This window comes from Alexandromys fortis, unplaced genomic scaffold (assembly GCF_014885135.2).
Source record: "Alexandromys fortis isolate MF-2015 unplaced genomic scaffold, M_Fortis_MF-2015_v1.1 scaffold_231, whole genome shotgun sequence".
Classification (NCBI taxonomy): domain Eukaryota; kingdom Metazoa; phylum Chordata; class Mammalia; order Rodentia; family Cricetidae; genus Alexandromys; species Alexandromys fortis.
Genome location: NW_026068613.1, coordinates 942812 through 962755, shown reverse-complemented (window position 1 = coordinate 962755; position 19944 = coordinate 942812). Strand labels below are relative to the sequence as shown.

General features: G+C 46.8%; 1 protein-coding gene across 7 annotated transcripts in view; it reads right to left on the bottom strand.

Moving 5' to 3' along the window:
* Positions 1–19944, bottom strand: part of Gramd1b (GRAM domain containing 1B) — a 174052-nt gene that overhangs the window by 73043 nt on the left and 81065 nt on the right. The window contains exon 1 of one of the 7 annotated variants that reach the window (XM_050133486.1): positions 17472–17593. The exons of 5 other annotated variants lie outside the window; for them this stretch is intronic. Coding sequence is in view for 1 of the 2 variants with exons in the window: in XM_050133483.1 (XP_049989440.1) it covers positions 6404–6426 (23 nt within the window). In the remaining variant the exon portion in view is untranslated. Of the gene's footprint in view, positions 1–6403; positions 6894–17471; positions 17594–19944 lie in introns of those variants that run through there. One more of the 7 variants, XM_050133483.1, reaches the window with a different exon arrangement.

The window sequence follows — 19944 nt, the reverse complement described above, 5'->3', positions numbered from 1 at the left end:
TTAAAAAAATGGACTGCAAACTGAATGTACCCTGGGCAGCTCATGTCTATGATCACACAAGCTCTTCCCCAATATCTCACTGTATGAGCCTCATTCCCAGAGAAATCAGTTATGGCAGGAACTGAACTGCTTTGTACTGCAGTCAGCCAGGCTCGTGTGACTAACTCTGGCCATGGTCTGACAGGGGCAATGGAGAGGATAGAAGACCCAAGCTGTCCTCCCTGCCGTGGTTTCCATTGAGGAGACACCATGAGGATCAACAGCATGTTCTGTTAAACCACTGCATAGGGCAGTTCCCTGGGAGAGTTGTCCAGAACCTCAGGGACTTGGAGTGATCATAAAATGTATTTAGGAGCCTTGAAAATAACTGGGGGGGGGGGGTCATTGTCATGCCTAACCTGCTCTCCTCAGTTTAACACAATGTCTCTCCTCTGCAAGTATAAGCCAAAGAACAGTATTAAGATTAGATCACTAGGGCCAGGAATTGGCTCAGTGGGTGAAGCACTTGCTGTACAAGCCTGAGGACCTGAACTCTAGAACCTGCCTGGTAAGATGTGGGCACAGCTGCTTATAATCCTGGCTCTGAGAAGCCAGACGTGGGTAGTTTCCGGGGGTTGCTGGCCAGGCAGTCCAGCTCAAACAGTGAGCTTCAATTTCAGTGAGAGACCCTTTCTCACAAGGAAGGTGGAAGGACTATTGAGGAAAAACCCAGTGTTGACCTCTGGCCTCTATATGCCTACATGGGTGATCTCACCAGCATACAAATGTGCAAACTGCCCCCTACACACACACACACACACACACACACACACACACGATAGATAGATAGATAGATAGATAGATAGATAGATAGATAGATAGATAGACAGACAGATAGATAGGAATAAACAGGGCTGGAAGGATGACTCAGCAGTTAAAGGAGCTTGCTGGTCTACCCCAGCTTCAATCCCCCAGAATACAGGCACTGGAAGGAGAGAACCGAGAAAGTATAGCTGCAGGTTGGACTCTGACCTCCATGGGCACACATGTAAATAAATGAATATAATAAAAAAAAATCTAAATGAGTGCAAAGTCACCAAGCATTACCTGGTTTATTATAGCACTTCATTTTGAGGTCATTTAAGGAAAAATGCCCAGCCTTATGGGCAATTCAGTGAAGTCAGATGTATTTTGTCTTCAAGTTTTCTCACCAGAAACCCAAATCATCTAGGAATCATCTTTTCTAGACATAATCTTACAATAACCAGAGAAAAGCTTCCAAACCAAGAGATTTGATAAGTCAGGAATCTGATTTGTCTCACCCTTACATTTACATTACAGGACAGCAAATGTCTTCATCTGAAAAGAAAGATGGTGGCCACAGTAACACAGAAAAGCAAGGAGTGTTTACTGTTCACTGATTGTAGAAATCTGGGTGACATGCGAGAAGACTTTGTCATTTCAGGAATCCATAGCATCGGCTTGGCTCTTCCCCCTGGGCTGTCGGGCTCCCTAGAGATTTTAATCTTATATGGCCAGCACTCGGGGCCTTGAACATGAATAAGAAAACTTAACCCTATACCATTGAATGATAAACTAGATCTCAACATTCATGGGAGGGCATGCCTGGGGTGCGATGTTTATAAATGAATATTTAATATTCTCAAATGAAGGTTTCTTTCCCCATATCTCCTGGTGGCTAAAGAAGCACTCCAACAGTCTACAGCACAGGCTGCCACTCCAGAAGGACTGTGGCCTTTTTCTATACCATTAGTAAAAAGGAAAGCTGAGAGATAACTAATCTACCCAGGGCTGCCATTTAATCAAAAGTACCACCACCCAAGGTAAACAGAAGTCCCCTACCCAGGCCCACTGCAGGCTAACAGGTAGTAACAAGATTCCCATCCATGAGTCCTCTCTCAATCCACTGAGAGACCACCGCTTTCTCTGTTCCCTCCCTTCTGAGAAGCCTCTCACACAGGCTGTGAGGTCAGGCTCTACAGGGTATGTTTAGCAGACCCCTGGGTTCCCTCGTCTTCCCCAGCACATCTCTCTCAGGAAGAACCTCAAAAGACAGACATGTGGTCTAGACAAGAGATGGGATAGGAGTGGGGCATGGTTCATTAACAGATCTAAAATGAAAGAAAACAATGGACAATTGACCTTTGGTGTCAATAAAACATGGCTGACCATTAAGGGAAGGGAGAGGAGTACAAAAGTCAGTCACCTGGGAAGGAAACTAGAGAGCGGGTTCCAGGGGTGGGCACTCTCGTTCCTAAATCAGGGGTGGGAATGCAGAATGGAAGCTCGCCTGTCCTCACACCTGTTAAATACGCACCTCAGTTAGCCACATGTCCACGGTTTGAGACTTAATATCTAGACTCAGCTCTCACAGAAGTGCTGGCCTGCAGTGCCAGACGATGCTCTCTTAACTCTGGTTTTTAGAAATTTTTTTCACAAAATCAGCTCCTCCCCTACACTGACTTTCCTGAAGGTCTATGCCAGCCTCAGGCTTTGTGCTGCCTGTACCACCAAACCCGGCAGATGTGAAGAGCAGGCAAAGGAGCATAGGGAATCCAGACAGATGTTGCACAGTCTGCCAGGGCCTGTGTGAGGACAGCAATCGGGAGGGAGTGGCCTCACAAAGGCGAACTCCATTCTGAAGCTGTGAGGGAATTATGAGATAACTTTCAATCACTAAAACAGTGAGTGCGGGGAGAGCAGCCATGTGGAGACAAAGGAACATCGGCTTCCAAAGTAAAAATGTGATACTTCCCTCCCCAACTTGGCCACAGCCCTATTCATTTGCTCACGACACCCCCTTTCAGCTTCTTCCACGGCAACCCTTACCTTTCTCACCAAATTACCAGCAGATGGGACAACAGAAGCAGCCCTGGAGGCAGACTTAATTAAGTTCCTCCCTGATAAAGGAGATAAAGGTGGGGGATTTCTTTCCCAGTGCAGCCACTTGGGACCTCTGACCTAAAGCATCACCTAGAAGGTTGGAATTCGGTGAGTTAGGGTGAAGTTGCTGTGTAAAGTAGAAATTTATCTATTCAACATCCCAGATCCAAGCATCCTCCTGTGTCATCCACACTAAGAACAGGCTCTGTGGCTCCACCAGCTGAAATCAGTTTCTAGAACTGTTCCCTACACTTATCTGGCCTTTAGCATTGACTGGCTTGCACCCTGTATGAAGGGAAGTGGTGACTCAGTCTACCTGTGAGAGGTCTGGAACCTAGAAGGCTAAGAGAGCCAATGACCTTTTACATAGTTTAAACTCTCATGCTCCCAGGCAAAGGGCTACAAATCACGAAAGCTTGATCAACATTTGTAAAATGAAGGGATGGATGAGTATACACACTCAAAGACCCTGAACCTTTTCCGGGAAAATGTTGGTGCAACATAGACACATCTCATTTTTATTATTGTTGTCCTTTGGTTAGGAGGGGCTGGGGAAATGGTTTATAAATGCATATAAACCTGAGTCTGGACCCTCAGCATCCATGGAAAAGTTGGAAGTACTCTTCACACGTATGTAGGTCTACTGCAGCAAGGCAGGGACAGAATTCCCCCAGAGGTCACTGGCCAGCCAGCCTAACCTCAATTTTAGCTCCAGATACAGTAAAGGGACATATTCTCAAAGAATAAGGTAGAAAACATTTGAGGAAGATGCCAAGACGATGACCTTTGGCCTCACAGGCTCATACAGAGCAAACATATATACATACACATTCACATAAGCACATGCTTGAACACATGTACATACAATGAAGTAAGCCAGTCCCTTTCAGGGACTAGTTACATAAATTTAACCTAAACAGTTTATGACTCTAGGCCTCAGTTTCCCTAGCTCCATCACAGAATAGACATGTTCTCAACACAGGACAGATACTTCATGGGGATATAGTAAGAATCAAATGAGACAACTTCTCAACAATTTTCGGAGTCTAGTTAAGTGACCTAAGAAGACATCAGAGCAGGGAAAAGGGCAGTGAGAAAGGGGCAAGGAAAGTGAGGTGCATGAGTAACACAGAACAGGGAGATTGCTATAGCAAACCCAACGCTTGATTTCTTTGCAAATGACTTAACCTCTGCCTCAGCTTCCCGTCCTGTAAAATGAGGGGTCATAACTGTAGTCCTGCATGGCTCGTGCTAAGTACTTGATGTCACCTGACACAGAGCAAATCTCAAAAAGTGGTAGCCCACTACTTACTTTTACTATGAGCATAAGTACCGCCATTTTTATGCCACCTCTATATAGGAGGAATCCTAGAAGTGTTCCTAGAGATGATTTCAAACATTAGGAACGCTTACTAACCCCACCCTCTTCTGTATGCAGTTAGACAGTATTGCCCATTATTACAGATTAAGACAGCCAATATCATCTTGCTTCTTGGGAGTAGGGCGATGGGATGCCATGGAATGTCAAAGGAAGTCGGCCACTTTGCACGCAAAACAACCACAACACAACTGCAAAGAGGGGGCACAGTGGACTGGTGCATCTATCTATCGTTCATGAGACAGAGGGTCACAGATCTAACAGCATCCGGACTGACATAAACGACAGAAATATCCCCCAGTTCTGTTTATCTGAAGAAGACAAGGTTGGCCAATTACAGCTCCCAGCTGAGCACTGCTCTCCTTGTTGAAATGCATCAAGAGATACTCACGACAGATTTCAAAGGCAAACATCTCGACAAGTCCCTGTGGAACCCGAGCCAGGATTGAGCCAGGAGGCATCTGTGTTAAAGTGATGTCTCATCTGAATGACAGCCAGTCGACCTAGGTCCCAAGCTGAGTATGCTGACAACAGGAGAAGGGTGCTGAGTGGTTTTGGTGAAGAGCCCAGGGTCTTTGGGCTTCCAGAAGCACCTGCGCTTTTCTGCATTGCCTGGGTTTGCTCCAGGGAGGAATGCAAACAGCTCTGGCCACCCATGTGGGCCTGGAATGACCGATGACCCAGGCTGACAGTTTACAACACAGTACGACAGGAAAGCCCCCCCAAGAAAGCAAGGGCAGGAATGGCTTGTAGGGCCTGTACTTCCCTGTCCCAAACGAAAAGGACAAGGCTTCAAGGCACAAGGAGTCAACACAAGGGCTCAGCACCCCTTGGAGTGATTCCTTCTGAGGAGAAGAGCTCAGGGCTAAGCAGTCACCAGCTCTCACCACGCTTGGGAGCCGGTAGTTATTATGAGCTAACCTTGCAGAACTCAGCTCCACTCCCTGCCCTTCTCAAGGCCCTCTAAAGAACACTTGCACTTACAGCAGGAGAGCTAGACTTTGTTGGGGGTGGGGGGAGGGTGGCTTGCGTAGGTAGGGGCTTCTGCAAAATCCTAAGTGGCCTGCAGCCAGGCTAAGACTCCTTGCCTAACCTGCTTGATCTCATCCCTGATTCTGAATACCACCCTACCACCCACAGGAATGCTCTCCCCCTACCCCAGGGCCCAGCTTGGACAGCAGATACACAATGAAGGTAGGCCGTCGGGCCGCATCCCTGCAGAGAACTTCCCCAAGCTATTCTCCTCCTACCCCCACCCTCTTCAAGGAGTTAACGCACCCTCCCTCCCTAACCCAGGGAACCTTTCTCCTCCTAGGAAGCTGCACAGGCCTCCCTGCAGGGGTACCAGATTCCTGGTAGGACAAAGTTTTCCAAGCAAAATCTGCAGTTTCTCAAGCAGACAAAAAAGCCAGTTCCCCCACCCGTCTGGTCCTCCGTGGATCAAAGGAAAAGGAACAGTAAGGGTTTTATTTTTAAAATAGAAGGTAAAAAAAAAAAAAATGCTCTGCCTACCTCTGCAGCTAGAAGACAGCTATCCCCACACAACTCCAAACCAGAAGTTCTTTTCCTATCCCAATATTAAGCCCAGGGAGTGTCAGACACTTGCAAAGCCCCAAGGCACATGACCGTGCTCCCTTTGAGGGGAATTCTGGTCCCTAACACACTGCTTAGGGAGATGCCTCCCAGAGAGGTCAGAGGCTGCCTCAGCTGCGGCTAACCCTAAGTGCCAAGGGAAAGGCTCCCCAGGGAGCCAGTCAAGATCCCAGCCCAGAACAATCGCAATACACAGTAAAGGATATCTCTGTGTGAAGTCCCCTCTCCGTGTACAACCACGGCAACCCCTCAAACTTGGAAGCTCTTTTCATTTTCTGCTAGATTCTCTCTAGAGCCTCCCAACTCCTACAAACCCCCGACACAGAGAACATGCTGGGGGAAAATACCACAGCACTATGGGTGCTAGCTGAGCCTGGGAGAGTACTCCAACTTTTTTTTGTAGGGTTTGTCACCCCTATCTTGACACTTGGATGCCCACCCAGTGAGACAGGCCTGTCTCAAGGAGACCTCCTGAAGGAGGCGAAGGTGCTGCCAGAACACAGGGGAAGAAAGACGGGAGAGGATTCACCTTATCCATCCTCCACTTACCAGGAGAGCTTGAATCCTTTCATTAGTACAGTCACGAGAATCCACTGACCATATCCTTAGCATCCCTGTCACAGCTCCGGAGGTCCCAGGACATAGTGGAAAAGATGACGAAGTCCCAAAAGAACAGAATCCCATATAATGTGACTTCAACACAGAGAAAGGAGAGGAGGAGAGGGAGAGAGGGAGAAAGGGTGAGAGAAAGGGAAGTGGGGGAGAGAGAGAGAGAGAGAGAGAGAGAGAGAGAGAGAGAGAGAGGTGCTGCTGCTTCTGTTCCCACTGCCTCTCTCCCAGCTCTCAGCTGGGCTCAGATCAGAGGCCAAGGGCAGCTTGGGCAAATCCAGCCCCAGGCTGGAGCCGGCTGCCCTGGTTGTTGCCGCCACTGCCAGGCTCTGATGAGGATGGGTACTCTGGCAAGCCTGAGCTGAACGAGCCCTGGAGTTGCATCCACAGTCAGGCTGGCCGCCAGCCACCCACCCTCACCTCCTGCCGGCCGGCCGTGAGCAGCCTCAGGGAGGAAAAGCAAGGAGGGCCTTGAGGATCAGAGCACCGACCTAGCAGAACCTGCACTCTCCTCCCCCAGGCGGCAGCTCCATGTAATCTCCTAATCAATGCAGTACCCAAGCAAAGCACCGCCAGTCACTTCCGCCCATTTAAAGACACAGCACATGTTTTGTCCCAGAATTGGACAGATCACCAGGGATGCGAGGGATCAGCATGCTGCAAGGAGGAAAGTAGTACCGGGAAGAGGGAAGAGGCAAAAAGTTCTGAAGACACTACAGTCACGGGCACCCAACGATATTAACCAAGTAAGTTAGTAGGTCACACCCTTGGCAGGGAAGGGGTCCTGGACAACCTCTGGATTGCTTACCGGAGCAGACCAGAGAAATCCTAGCTAGTGCCTATTGTTCCAAGGAAGGCTGCTCAAGACCCCCTAAACGGTCAGTTCCCCGGGGAAGCAAGCTGGGTTAGCCAGCAGGCTCTGGGCAGTTAGGTCTGAGCACAGAGAACTCATAGTTCCCTTCTCCTGCTGGGGACACTGCCCATATTACCAGAGCATGTGGTGAGCAGCCTTTTGGGTCACCTCAAGTCAGGAATCCTTCCAAGGTGGCCCCAGCAGTCTAGAGGCAAGCAGACTGACACCAGGAACACTAAGTGGAAGGAAAAAAAAAAAGTGGACTTTGAACTTTTTTGAAGTGTGGAAAATGCCCACCGCTCCCCAAACCAGCTCTCTAGGTTGGAGGTTCCCGTACCAACTGCTGCTCCGCTTGTACCACTCGCTCCTCTCTGCCCTTCCCCATATTATCCATTATCTGGGTCAGTAATGCGGATGGGTGAAAAAGAACAAAGAGGAGATTAATTATGAAATAGCAACCTTCAGCTGAACCATAATAAGCTTTTCCACTAAAACTGGCCTGAAACACTAGACAGCCATGCCTGGGCTAACTACACATCACCCAAGCTTGACTTTCTAAGGTAACGAACACAGATGGGCAGACACTACTCGTCTCCTGCCTCTTTCTGTCTATTGGGTACCCCCAGGAAGGCAGGGAATAGGCATCTCCTCCCACTCAGTGTAAAATCACCCTGGAGCCGGGCGGTGGTGGCGCACGCCTTTAATCCCAGCACTCGGGAGGCATAGGCAGGAGGATCTCTGTGAGTTCGAGACCAGCCTGGTCTACAGAGCTAGTGCCAGGACAGGCTCCAAAGCCACAGAGAAACCCTGTCTCGGAAAAAAAAAAAAAAAAAATCACCCTGGATAGGAGGCTTTTTGGTGGAAGGGGTCCTGTTAGTAAGTACTTCCTTGATACGATATTAAGCAAACAACCAAACCCTTGCTGTTTCCATTCAGCATTTGACCAGACAGAAGCAACACTGTCTAGGACCCTGAACTTTCAGAGATATGCCAGCCAAACAGCCATGACTGGTAGAATTCCTCTCCATCCATTACCCCATGCTAGGTGATGTTCAAATGCCTCCAGGACTTCTGAACACACCCCCAATTGTATGTTTAAGGATCCTTGGGCCTGCATCTGGGCCATACATTGAGCAGAGGAATTGACGAGATATACCAGATTCCAATGTGCTCAGAATTGTACTCCATGACTGGGTAATTTGATCACTGGAACTCCCAAATCTCATGATACAGGCCCTACGTTAACATCGCTCTAGATCGGTGTCAGTGTTCTCTTTGGTCCCATTGCTCCAATCATGGGGACACTTCAATACCAGCACAGAGCACCCCAAGCATCACTCAAAAACACATTTCTGGAAATGTGAAATTCTTTGGTCTTTAGCAATCAGCTACTATTGGAAAACTCCAGAGAAACCCTCTTTTGCCACTGCTAACTAGAGTACATGACGGGGCTGTGGTGCTAGCTGTTGAGCTAGGCACGTAGGAACGCACTTGGGTTCCTACATGCAGAGGCTGGGGTATTTGCCAGGGCTGTGCCTCAGACACTATAACTGAGCAATGACAAGGGCAATGTCTTACTATGCCTAACGCTGAAAAGCCAGGGAGAAGCAAGTCGGTGATATGAATATAGCCATATCAGTCTCCAAACTCAAAACCTATGCATGTTTATTAAATAATAAATAAATAAGCTTAGGGCAATGAAATGGCTCATGGCTCCAAAGATAAAGATGACTTCTGGCCCAAGTAGAAGGCCCAGAGTTCCCACCCCTGGCACCAGTGTAGCAGCAGACACAGAAGCTCACCATGGAAACCCAGAGCTGGCAGTATGGAGGCAAGCAGATCCCTGGCCTTGCTGACCAACAAAATCAGTGAATTCCAGGACCAACGAGAAGCTCTGTCTCAAAACCGAAATAGTGAAAATTACAGAAGATACTTAACACCAACTTGACTTCACGTATGAATAACAGGTAAGTATGCATAAATACACATGCACACGTGTACACACACACCACACACACCTTTTCTCTCAGACATGCTGGTTTAAAAGAGCTCATTTAGTCCAAGACAAAGACTAAACCAAGGCAGCCTCTTCATTACTGGTGAGTGCTGAGTGCCAGTGTGTGTGACATGGAGGTCTTGTGGGATGGGTGACAATCATCCCACAGATTCCCTTTGGCTGTGGATCAAGAATTTTTCCTAGTGCTCTGAAAACCAATGCCATGTTTTTCAGGCCATAACGAAAACCCTCCAAATAGCATCCAAACATAGCTAACGAGACACAGAACACTTCATATTCCTGGTATAAATTCATGATGGAGACTATGAGAGAGAGACAAATGTTCATCTTACGGACTCTCCCTGCCTTACCTTCTTGTGGACAGAATTCTGTATGACCAGAACAGTTCCCTCCCTGGGAAATGGAGCACACTGGCCTAAGTTCTAAGAATGAGTGTGTGCCTTCTCCTGATGCCACCTGCCTCTCCATGGGCTGGCTGCTCCATAATACTTATGTATCTGAAAGCGCACAAATTATTGTAGAAAATACTAGACTCTGAAGGATTCTTTATCTGGCAAAATGACCTCACAGTCTATAAAACAGAAAGCCAAAAAAAGAAATTATTTTAAAACGCCAAAACCCAAAAAGTAGCCGGGCGGTGGTGGCGCACGCCTTTAATCCCAGCACTCGGGAGGCAGAGGCAGGCAGATCTCTATGAGTTCGAGGCCAGCCTGGTCTACAAGAGCTAGTGCCAGGACAGGCTCCAAAGCTACAGAGAAACCCTGTCTCGACAAACAAAAATAAAAACAAACAAACAAAAAAACCCCAAAAAGTTAGGAATATGTAAAGTTCAAACACTTAGCGACAGCAGAAACAAATGAACCTGGGCTTTAGTTCTCATGGCCTCAAAGCACAGAGAGAAACTCTAAAAGCCCACTAGTGGTAGGGTTTTAAAGGAGATTTTGTAATACAGTGGCATTGCCCAGATGGCTTCCTGCTTGGCTACACCTCACGTTCCTGGTACAGTGGACCCCCCCAGGCTCTTGTTTGGCCACATCTCATCATAATGATGAACTTGAAAGCAGTCAGGCCAATCCTAAACCTTGATCTACAACAACGGACAGAACAAATGGTCCTCGGACTGAGCTTCCTAGCAACTTGGTAGTTAGAGTGTACGAATTTCCTAAACAAATCTCTCTCTCTCTCTCTCTCTCTCTCTCTCTCTCTCTCTCTCTCTCTCTGTCTCTCTTTCTCTCTCTCTCCCTCAAACTCAAACACACACACACACACACACACCTGCAAAAGAAAAGGATACCTGACCAACTTCCTGTCATTCAAAGAAAAGTTGGGGAAGGAGGGCACAAAGGTTTTGCTAGGAGGAAATATGTCCAACATATATTGAGAAAAGGACCGTTTTAATAAAAACTCCTATAAATCCATGAGAGATAAGCATAAGGAAAATAGGCAAAAGCTTTGAATGAGGGCTTTCAGAGGAGGAAATAATAAACATTTGAACAGGTCCACACCTTTCACAAGAACTCAGGAAAATACAAATTAAGAAAACTAACACAATGCCACTTCAGATCCATCTATCTGATTGGGCAAAATTTTTAAATCAAATAATATCAAGTATTGAGAAAGAGAGTGTAGAAGGGCATATTGACTCAACTACTGAATTATGGGAGAGATGAGCAAGTGCATCCCTACCCCATCAATACTATGGGCCATTCTACCACACTGATGAAAGTAAATCACACAAAACCTTGCACACACAAGAATCTCAATACAGTACACCATCTAATAATGAGGACCTACACGAAAAGCAAAGGTAATTGTAGTATTTTCATGTAGAATATTATACAGCACTGAACATGCACAGTACTGCGATCTACAACAGGGTGGGTAAGTCTCAGAAACACAACACTAAAGAAAACAGGAGTCAGTGAAGATTTTATATATTCTCCTGTAAACATACAAAGAATAAAATGCTTACATGTATTCTATATCCATACAATAAAAAAAAAAACTAATCCTAAACCTTGACGTTGAAGAAAAGAGCAAGCAATAACGAAAATAACAAGTCCTTCAGAAAGTTGGCCAAGGAAACGGTGTTAGCCGAGAGGAGTTTATTTTCTCTTCTCTGTGCTTTATGCCTAATTTGCCTTTTTGTCTTTACCTTTTCTCCCCGAATTGGAATATGACAATTAAAAGTGGTTCCCTGTCAGTAAGTTCTCTAGAATATTTTTTATACCTTGTAAATATCCTTTTGTATCTTCTCAGTGCTTATGAAAACACATTTAGGAAAAGAGAGCAATCTGAAACCACTCCCACATCAATCTTCTTTGATATGGGGTGAGGTTTGACCATGACAGTGTTTTATATTATTCATGGTTCAAAACTTGTTTGGGACTGTAGCTCATAGATACCCATTTGATTATCATAAAGTTGGCTTGTGTTATTCTAAGCCAAAAGGTAGAAAAAGTTTATTTTTCTTTTACCTGCGTCAATTTTTTTTTTTTTTCTTATGTCTTGGCCTCCTCCAAGTCTTGAGGTTTCCAACACCCTGGTGCTCTTTCCTGTCTAACCAAACAAAAGCAATGACTGGCATTTCTTGCCTCATCTGCAGATAAGGACTGGAAAAGTGACTCAGCTGGAGCATGCCCCATCCACATACCCAAAACTTGGCCAAAGCCAAATCCAGAACCGTGTATCAACAGTCAGGGTCCATGGACAGATTTGGACAACTAGAAGAAGTCAAGGGTGTATTCAAGACTTTCGACTCCATCTCCCCAATGAGAGTCCTTTCCTAAGAGCAGAGGGTTGGTCCGCCTCCTGACCTTGCTAAGTCACTCCAAGCAAATAGTTCTGTATCTAGAGCAGAAAATGAATGGCGAGATCCCTGAGGCTCTCCTTGTATCTCAAGTCCTCAGACTCTGGCCGCAGTCCCTAGGCCCATTCCTTCTCCAGGGCAGCAGAGCTAGCTGCAATAGAGAGGCAGGCCTCTAGCTGCTGGCAAAACTGGGACAGAGCGGTGCTGCAGTCACACGCTGGGGAATCAAAGCTCCAAGCTCCGGCAGGAGAGTCATCAGGCGCTGATAGTGTTATATTTAAGGAGCATTTTTGGAGGTCAGGAAGCAAGCAAGAGAGGAGCGAGCAGTGGGGGAGGGCAGAGCCTCCCAAACACTCCATTTCAACAACAAACCTCCTCATCATCCCCTAGCCAGAATCCTCTTCCAAACTCCAAACTGCAGTCAATAGAGGCTGTGTGAGGGGCCGGCAGATGGCCAGGGCTGCACTGATCAGGTGCTCCCTACCACTTCCCTGTTCCTCCCCCTCCCTCCTCCCTGCCTCCGCACTCACCACTCCCCACCCTCTGCCACTATTAGTCACAGGTTCTGGGGTGACAGTGTAGGCTGTAGGCATTGGCCTTGCCTTCTGGTCTGTTCATCTGTGTCAGCTCCCAGCCTGGAGCCTCCTGAGCACCCCCCTTGTCCTTAATACCCTTGGTGCACACTCCAGCCCTCTAGCCCCACATCCCATGGAGCCAGCGCTGTGTTGGAGGGTGGTAGAGGTTGACAGACCTGTAGGCAAAGTAAGCCAGGCTTTTTGTGTCTAGAGTGTTTCCTTCTGCCTCTGTGACCCCAGGGATTCACTTAAGGTCTTGAAATTGATATATTAAAAGAGAGAGAGAGAGAGAGAGAGAGAGAGAGAGAAACCACTTCCTCTTCCCAGCCTTCTCTGCTCCCCCTTCACAATCTGTTAATCCAGAATGCTCCTTCAGGCAACAACAGCAGGAGCAAAGCCAAAACCAGACTCCAATCAACTCTAGCTTCCATCCTGCCCCCAGGAAAGGGAAAGCTGGACCAGGGCTGCCAAGGACAGACAACACACCACTCCAGAATGTTAAATGGGGATGCATATATGGTGTTTCATGGACCTCGGGTGACCCAGTTGAAAGTTAAACAAAATTGAACAGGAAAGAATTAACACTGGTTTGAGGAAGAAACCAGGGTTTGGTGATGTCCTTTTTTTTTTTTTTTTTTTTTACCAACACTACCACTTACCACCAGTTTCAGGGTAAGTGGTACTAAGGCCCTCTGTCCTCTCAGGTCCTGCATACAGGATTCCAACCTTGGCTACAACACATGCCGAGAAAAGCTGCATGTTTACATGTGAACATGCTTGAGTTCATGTCTTAAACGATATAATATAACAACCAATTACATAGTATTCACATTGCATTAGGTAATGAAAGTAACCTAGAGATGATTTAATGTGAATACATATTTATACAAACATGCCACTTCACATAGACTGGAACACTGGTAGATTTGAGAAGCAGAGCATCCTGGGACCAAGACCCTGAGTAAGTCCAAAGAATGCTGTTGTGGAGGTTTAAATGAGAATGGTCCCCATGGGCTCCTATATTTGAATACTTTGTCAGCAGCTGGTAGAACTGTTTGGGAAGGATTAGGAGGTGTGGCCTTGTTAGAAGAGGTGTGTCACTGGGGCTGGGCTTTGAGGTTTCAAAAGCCTACACCATTCCCAGTGTGCTCTCTAGCTCTGTCTCCTGCTTATGGATCAGATGTAAAAGATCTCAGTTGCTGCTCCAGCACTCTGTCTACCTGCTGCCATGTTCCCAGGAGGCCATGATGATCACAGACTTTAACACTCTGAAAATGTAAGCAAGCTCCCAATAAACTCTTTACCTATAAAATTGTTTTGGTCATGATGTCTCTTCATAGCAGTAGAAAAGTAACTAAGACAGAAGTCACTGGTAAAAATGGGAAAAGATAAAGGGACGGACACCTAAGGACCACAAGACCCTCTCTAGCCTGGGAACCTGTATGGCCAGGTAACACATAAATGATCTGCCACACTCATGCTGGCTGAGAACCCAGCGAAGCTTCTTTTTCTTTTCCATGCTCTTGACACACCTTTAAAAAAGACAAGGAAGGTCTCCCCTTGTAGCCCAGGCTGGCCTGGAACTAGAGGTGACCTTTCTACCTCTACCTCCTGAGTACTGAGGTACTTACACCATGACACCCAACTTGGCAATCCTCTTCCAAGGAAACAGTCTTGATGACACAAGACATGTCCTTGGTTCTGTCATAGGAGCTCTCAGAGATGACCCTCAGTTTCCCATTTCACTTTCTCATCCCCTTGGAAACACACTCCCACTTCCCAAAGGCTCGCCCACTTGCCTCAGATTTGGTTTATCTGCATGCCAGACACATCCCCATGTCTTGGCTCACAGGACCTCTTCTGCCCATAGACAGAAGGACAGCTCCAAGGAAGCCAGCGCTTCCCCCACCAGAGAAACCCTACCCCACCAAAAAAAAAGGGGGGGGGCACTGGCCTCCCTTCAGCATTCTAAGGTCACACACAGCAGAAACACACCTGACCCCTGCCACAGGAATAGGCAGGCAGATTTGTAATGACCTGCTGCTCCTCTAGGCTCAGGACAACCTCCAGGTGAGTCAGTGTGAGAAGGCAGGCAGGGCCTCACAGGCTCTGATTCCCCCAGGAGGGAACACCTAACCACCCACAGCCAGCAGCTGCTTGCTCTCCTACCAACATGAGCATTTCTCCTTTCCAACAAAGCCAGAAGGTACATGAGGACTGCCGTGGGGTGCAGGGCGGGGGATGAATGGTAGATGAATTGAGGGTTCCACACTTTCACAGTCGAAGTCTCCTGGCTGAGGAGATGGCAAAGGAATCTCTTGTTGGCCAAGAAGTGGCTTGTCCCTAAAACGAGCCTAGAGGAGACACATCCTCAACTGGCCCCAGCCTCACCTTAGTCCCAGGGAAATAGAGATGCAGGTTCTAGACTCAGACATCAATTCAACTCCGTACTTTATAGCCACATGGCCTTAAGAAAGTTTACTCCATCACTTATTCAAAAAGACAATGGTGACAGCACCGCCAGGCTGTCAGGAGTCCATAACACACACAGAGCATGCAAGGGCTGAACAGCATCTATGGGAATGTTTAAACCAGTGTCTGCAGATCCACCGCCACACTCTAGAAGAGCCAACGGCTCCTCTGCTATCCCTGCTGGCATGCGTTTTCTCTACCTTTTCCAAAGTTTACCTGTTAGGCTGTTGTTAGGGACCTATACCTATAATGCCTAAAAAATACAGCAGTACATCAATTTACAGAGAATTTCCACAGAATTAAGTATTATAAATAACCTAGAGACTGTTGTGCCTTTTGGGTGTGTGGTACTGTTTAGGTCAGTGGGTACTATGCCCGTGACGCAGGGATAGCATAAGAGCATTGCAAAGACAGGCCCGATGAACTCCTTGGCCTCTAATTTTAAAAAGGATAAGACATGGCATTAACTAAATAACAAAGTATAGATCAGTAATTCACAGGGAGAGGCATATCTAGTCAAGACACATTACCTCTGTCTTTCCAAACGAACAGTTTGTAAGCACTATGCTAATTCATCAGCTGACAAGGCGCGGCGGAATGCTCAGCTAACCTACACCAAGTCACTTTGCAATAAATATTTCTTGATTAGTCTTCTCTGCATGTGAAAGCGCTGGCCAGAAAAGGTATCCAGTATGTGTTGCCATCCTTTACCAACACAGCAGCTTCCTACTTGTATGGCAGGTGCAGAAATAGTGCAGATATGTGTTCTGCTGCCATCACTGCCGATGAATACAGGCTTTTGGGGATGCAGCAGACTGAACCACATGAGTGTGGACTTTGAATGTCTCACTTTCCACCAGCAGGACATGTTCTCATCTCTTCATAGGACTGAGAAGGCGGCAGGTGTGAGGGTTGAGGGTGGGGGTCTAGAATCACCTAAGGGTTCTGACACCAGATGCATGCTTTCATCATTCCAGTAGACATTAGACCAGCCTACTACAAAGATCCTAATAGTTCAGTTTCCTTCGTCCTGTAGCTGGCGTCCTTAGTAAATGCACCCACTGCCTTTTGAATTATGCCACAGGTCATATTTGGTGATTATGGGGCTATGGAGCACCAAAGGCTGGTATGGATTATCAGAAAGGATTGTTTTGGTTTGGTTGAGACAGTGTCTTACATTGTAACCCTGGCTATCCTGGAACTCACTATGTAGACAAGGCTAGCCTCAAACTCATAGAAATCCTCCTGCCTCTGTCTCCAAGTGCTGGGATTAAAGGCATGTACCCATGACCTGGCCCCCATGATGACGCTTAGGAATAGTTAGAGAAACATAGTGAATTTTAAAAGGATCAATGTAATCAATTATTTAATTTTCAATAGTACTTCCTTTTTAATTTTGTGTTAAACTATGTCTTAATATTAAGTAGGGCCAGTTGTAGTCTTATATCTTAATTTGGTTACCTTTCATGGATTCAGTAAAAATCTTGAAATATCTCCCTCTAGAAGAAGGCTATTGTGATTCTAAGAGTTCATGATCCACCATAGGAGACTGAGAACTGAGACAGGATCTTCTGAGAGCCTCTGTCATTCAGTGCTATGGTAGTTTGACTTAAATTGGCCCCCATAAGCTCACAGGGAGTGGCACTACTAGGAGATGTGGCCTTGTTGGAGGAAGTGTCCTCACTGTGGGGACAGGCTTTGAGGTCTTTTTTGCTTCAGTTTCACTCAGGGTCACAAGTCCATTTCCTGTTGCCTTCTGACCAAGATGTAGCCAGCACCATGTCTGAGTGTGTGCCACCATGCTCCCCACCATGATCATGGGATGAACCTCTGAACTGTGAGTGATCCATCCCAATTTTTCCTAATAAGAGTTGCCACGATCAGGTTGCCTCTTTCCAGCCATAGAAACCCTAAGACAAACACCGTCTGGGTCACAGAGGTCCCTAACGAGTACACGAAAGCTTTAACAATGCCTTGAAGATACGCTGGTAACACCCAAGTTTATGTGGGCTCCTACAACCACTCCCTTAACCTCAGCCACAGAGTCCCATTGCTCCTGAACAATTTCACCAAGATGCCTCCCGGCACTCAGTTTATCTAAGCCTGGGTCTATACCTCCTGACTTACCTGCTGCAATACTTCAATGAATGGCACCATCAGTGATCCAGTCACCTATTCAGAGAACTCACCTTAGACGCCCTTGATCTTACCTCCCATTCTAATTAGGTAATAGGTGCAAAGCTAGGGCTAAAGTTTATCTTGGGCCAGCATTTTTTTTTTACCCATCAGTGCAGCATGCCGCTCCTGCCAGCAGAAGAGACGACTGCAACAGGATTCTTCTCAGAACACACTTTATTGGAGCACTTACACTTGAGGTTGTAAAGAGGCAAAAGACCCCGTCCCTGTGAAGCAGAAGAATATATACGGTGCCAGACAAAGCCCTGACGTGTCATCAACCCAATGGCTCAGGCCAGAATGGAGTGATCGTGCTTAAATTATGATTGGCCAGATCGGATGGCCAGATCGAAATACTTCCCGGGTTTGGGGGGGGGGGGGGGGCCCGCGGGCGCATGCGCGGTGGGCGCGCATGCGCACAAGTTGCTCACAAGCTGTCAAGTTTGACGTGGAACAGCAAATGGCGCCCAGGCCCCGTGCCCCTGACATGACAGCGCCATGGTGCGCGCTACATCTCCGCGCGCTACACATCAGTCCACATCTTTCTGTCTGAAGCTGTACTCTTGCCTACTAAGAACCGTAAAACTCAGTCTTTAAGGAGTTCATGGTCTAACAGAGAAAGTCCAACATGTAAAACCGGACTCGCTGAACATAGCGGACAATGAGGACTGCTGAGAAGTCAAGAACAATGACACTGGGTTTTGATCCTACTGCACATACTGGCTTTGTAGGAGCCTAGGCAGTTTGGATGCTCACCTTACTAGACCTGGAAGGAGGTGGGAGATCCTTGGACTTCCCACTAGGCAGGGAACTCAGACTGCTCTTCGGGCTGATTAGAGAGGGAGACTTGATTGGGGGAGGAGGAGGGATATGGGAGGTGGTGGAGGAGAGGAGGCAGAAATCTTTAATAAATAAATAAATTTAAAAAAATAAAATAAAACGAGCCAGGTATGGTAGTTCATGCCTATAATCCTAACAATAAGGCAGGTAGAATGTTTTGAATTTAAGGCTAGTCTGACACGGTGAGTTTCAAGATAGCCTGGGCTATTCTTTTTGAAACCCTAGCATAAAAGAGCAGTCCACTGCTAACTAAATAAAATATCAAAGCTGGAGCTATCAACATGAGAGATGAGGAAACTATCTTATGTGTCCAATGGGGAGCGGAAGGGTCTTCTTCCTAAGCAGGTCTGATGACATCTCAGAGTCCCTGTCCCCAGCTTTTCGGCTACCTCACTACACTATGAGGTGTCAGGACGTTTTTAGTCCAGGCTTATGTTTTTCATTTCCTCTTCAGCCTGTCTTCTACACAACGCTAAACCCCAAGCATGGAGACACCAGCTTGCTGGCTCCCTCTACTGTCTAGAAGGCCTCCACAAAAGCAGCGGCCATCAGTGGCCATTCTTCTCAGTTTAGCAATGTCCTTGAGTCTCCATGGTGGCTCTTTGGTGTTATTCACGAAGAAACAGACCAGCAAAGGCCAAGGTAACTCACTGCAACTACCTCAATGTTCAACAAGGTGTGGACTTGTTGGAGAAAATGTCCTCACTGTGGGGACAGGCTTTGAGGTCTCTTTTGCTTAAGTCTCACTCAGGGTCACAGTCCATTTTCTGTTGCCTTCTGACCAAGATGTAGCCAGCACCATGTCTGCCTGCGTGCCACCATGCTCCCCACCATGATAATGGGCTGAACCTCTGAAACTGTAAGCGAGCCACCCCAATGAAACAGACAATGAACATGCTAGAATCCACCTCCACTCATAGCTACTCCCTTTTCCTGTGATCTACCTCACAGCCACTTTCCTGACCCCCTCCTTTGCAGGCTGCCCAGTCAAGACGTACGTCTGTGCTCCCCCGGTGACAGCCATTTCTCTTCTGCTCATTACCTTGTTTTTTTTTTTTTTTTGTTTTTTGTTTTTTGTCTTTGTTATTGTTATGTTGTTGTTTTGGCTTTTTGAGACAGGGTTTCTCTATTCGAAAACTCTAGCCGTTCTGGAATTCTCTATGTAAACCAGACCAGCCTCAAACTCAGAGATTTGCCTGCCTCTTCTTCCCAAGTACTGGGATTAAAGATGTATGTCACCAGGCCCAGATGACCCTCATTATCTTGTACTGCCATAATCTGTTTACCTAGCTGCCTCCCCACAAGACTGGTAAGCACCCACCCACAGTAACTATGTGCAATTCTTCTCTGAAACCCCACACGTGACTCTACCGCCATAAAAGTGGCATTGACTACACCTTTACTGAAGGATTCATAAATGCTTCTAGTCTTTCTTCCCAATAGATTAAAAACTGAACACAAGGGAGCTGGAGAGATGGCTCAGAGGTTAAGAGCATTGCCTGCTCTTCCAAAGGTCCTGAGTTCAATTCCCAGCAACCACATGGTGGCTCACAACCATCTGTAAAGAGGTCTGGCGCCCTCTTCTGGCCTTCAGGCATGCACACAGAGTATTGTATACATAATAAATAAATAAATACCGAACACAATATGTATCTTAACAGATCAAGACGTGAAATATTACAGTCTTAAACCAAAACCTTAAACAAAACAGGCAGTGTCACGGAAAGGTAGTCTCAGAAT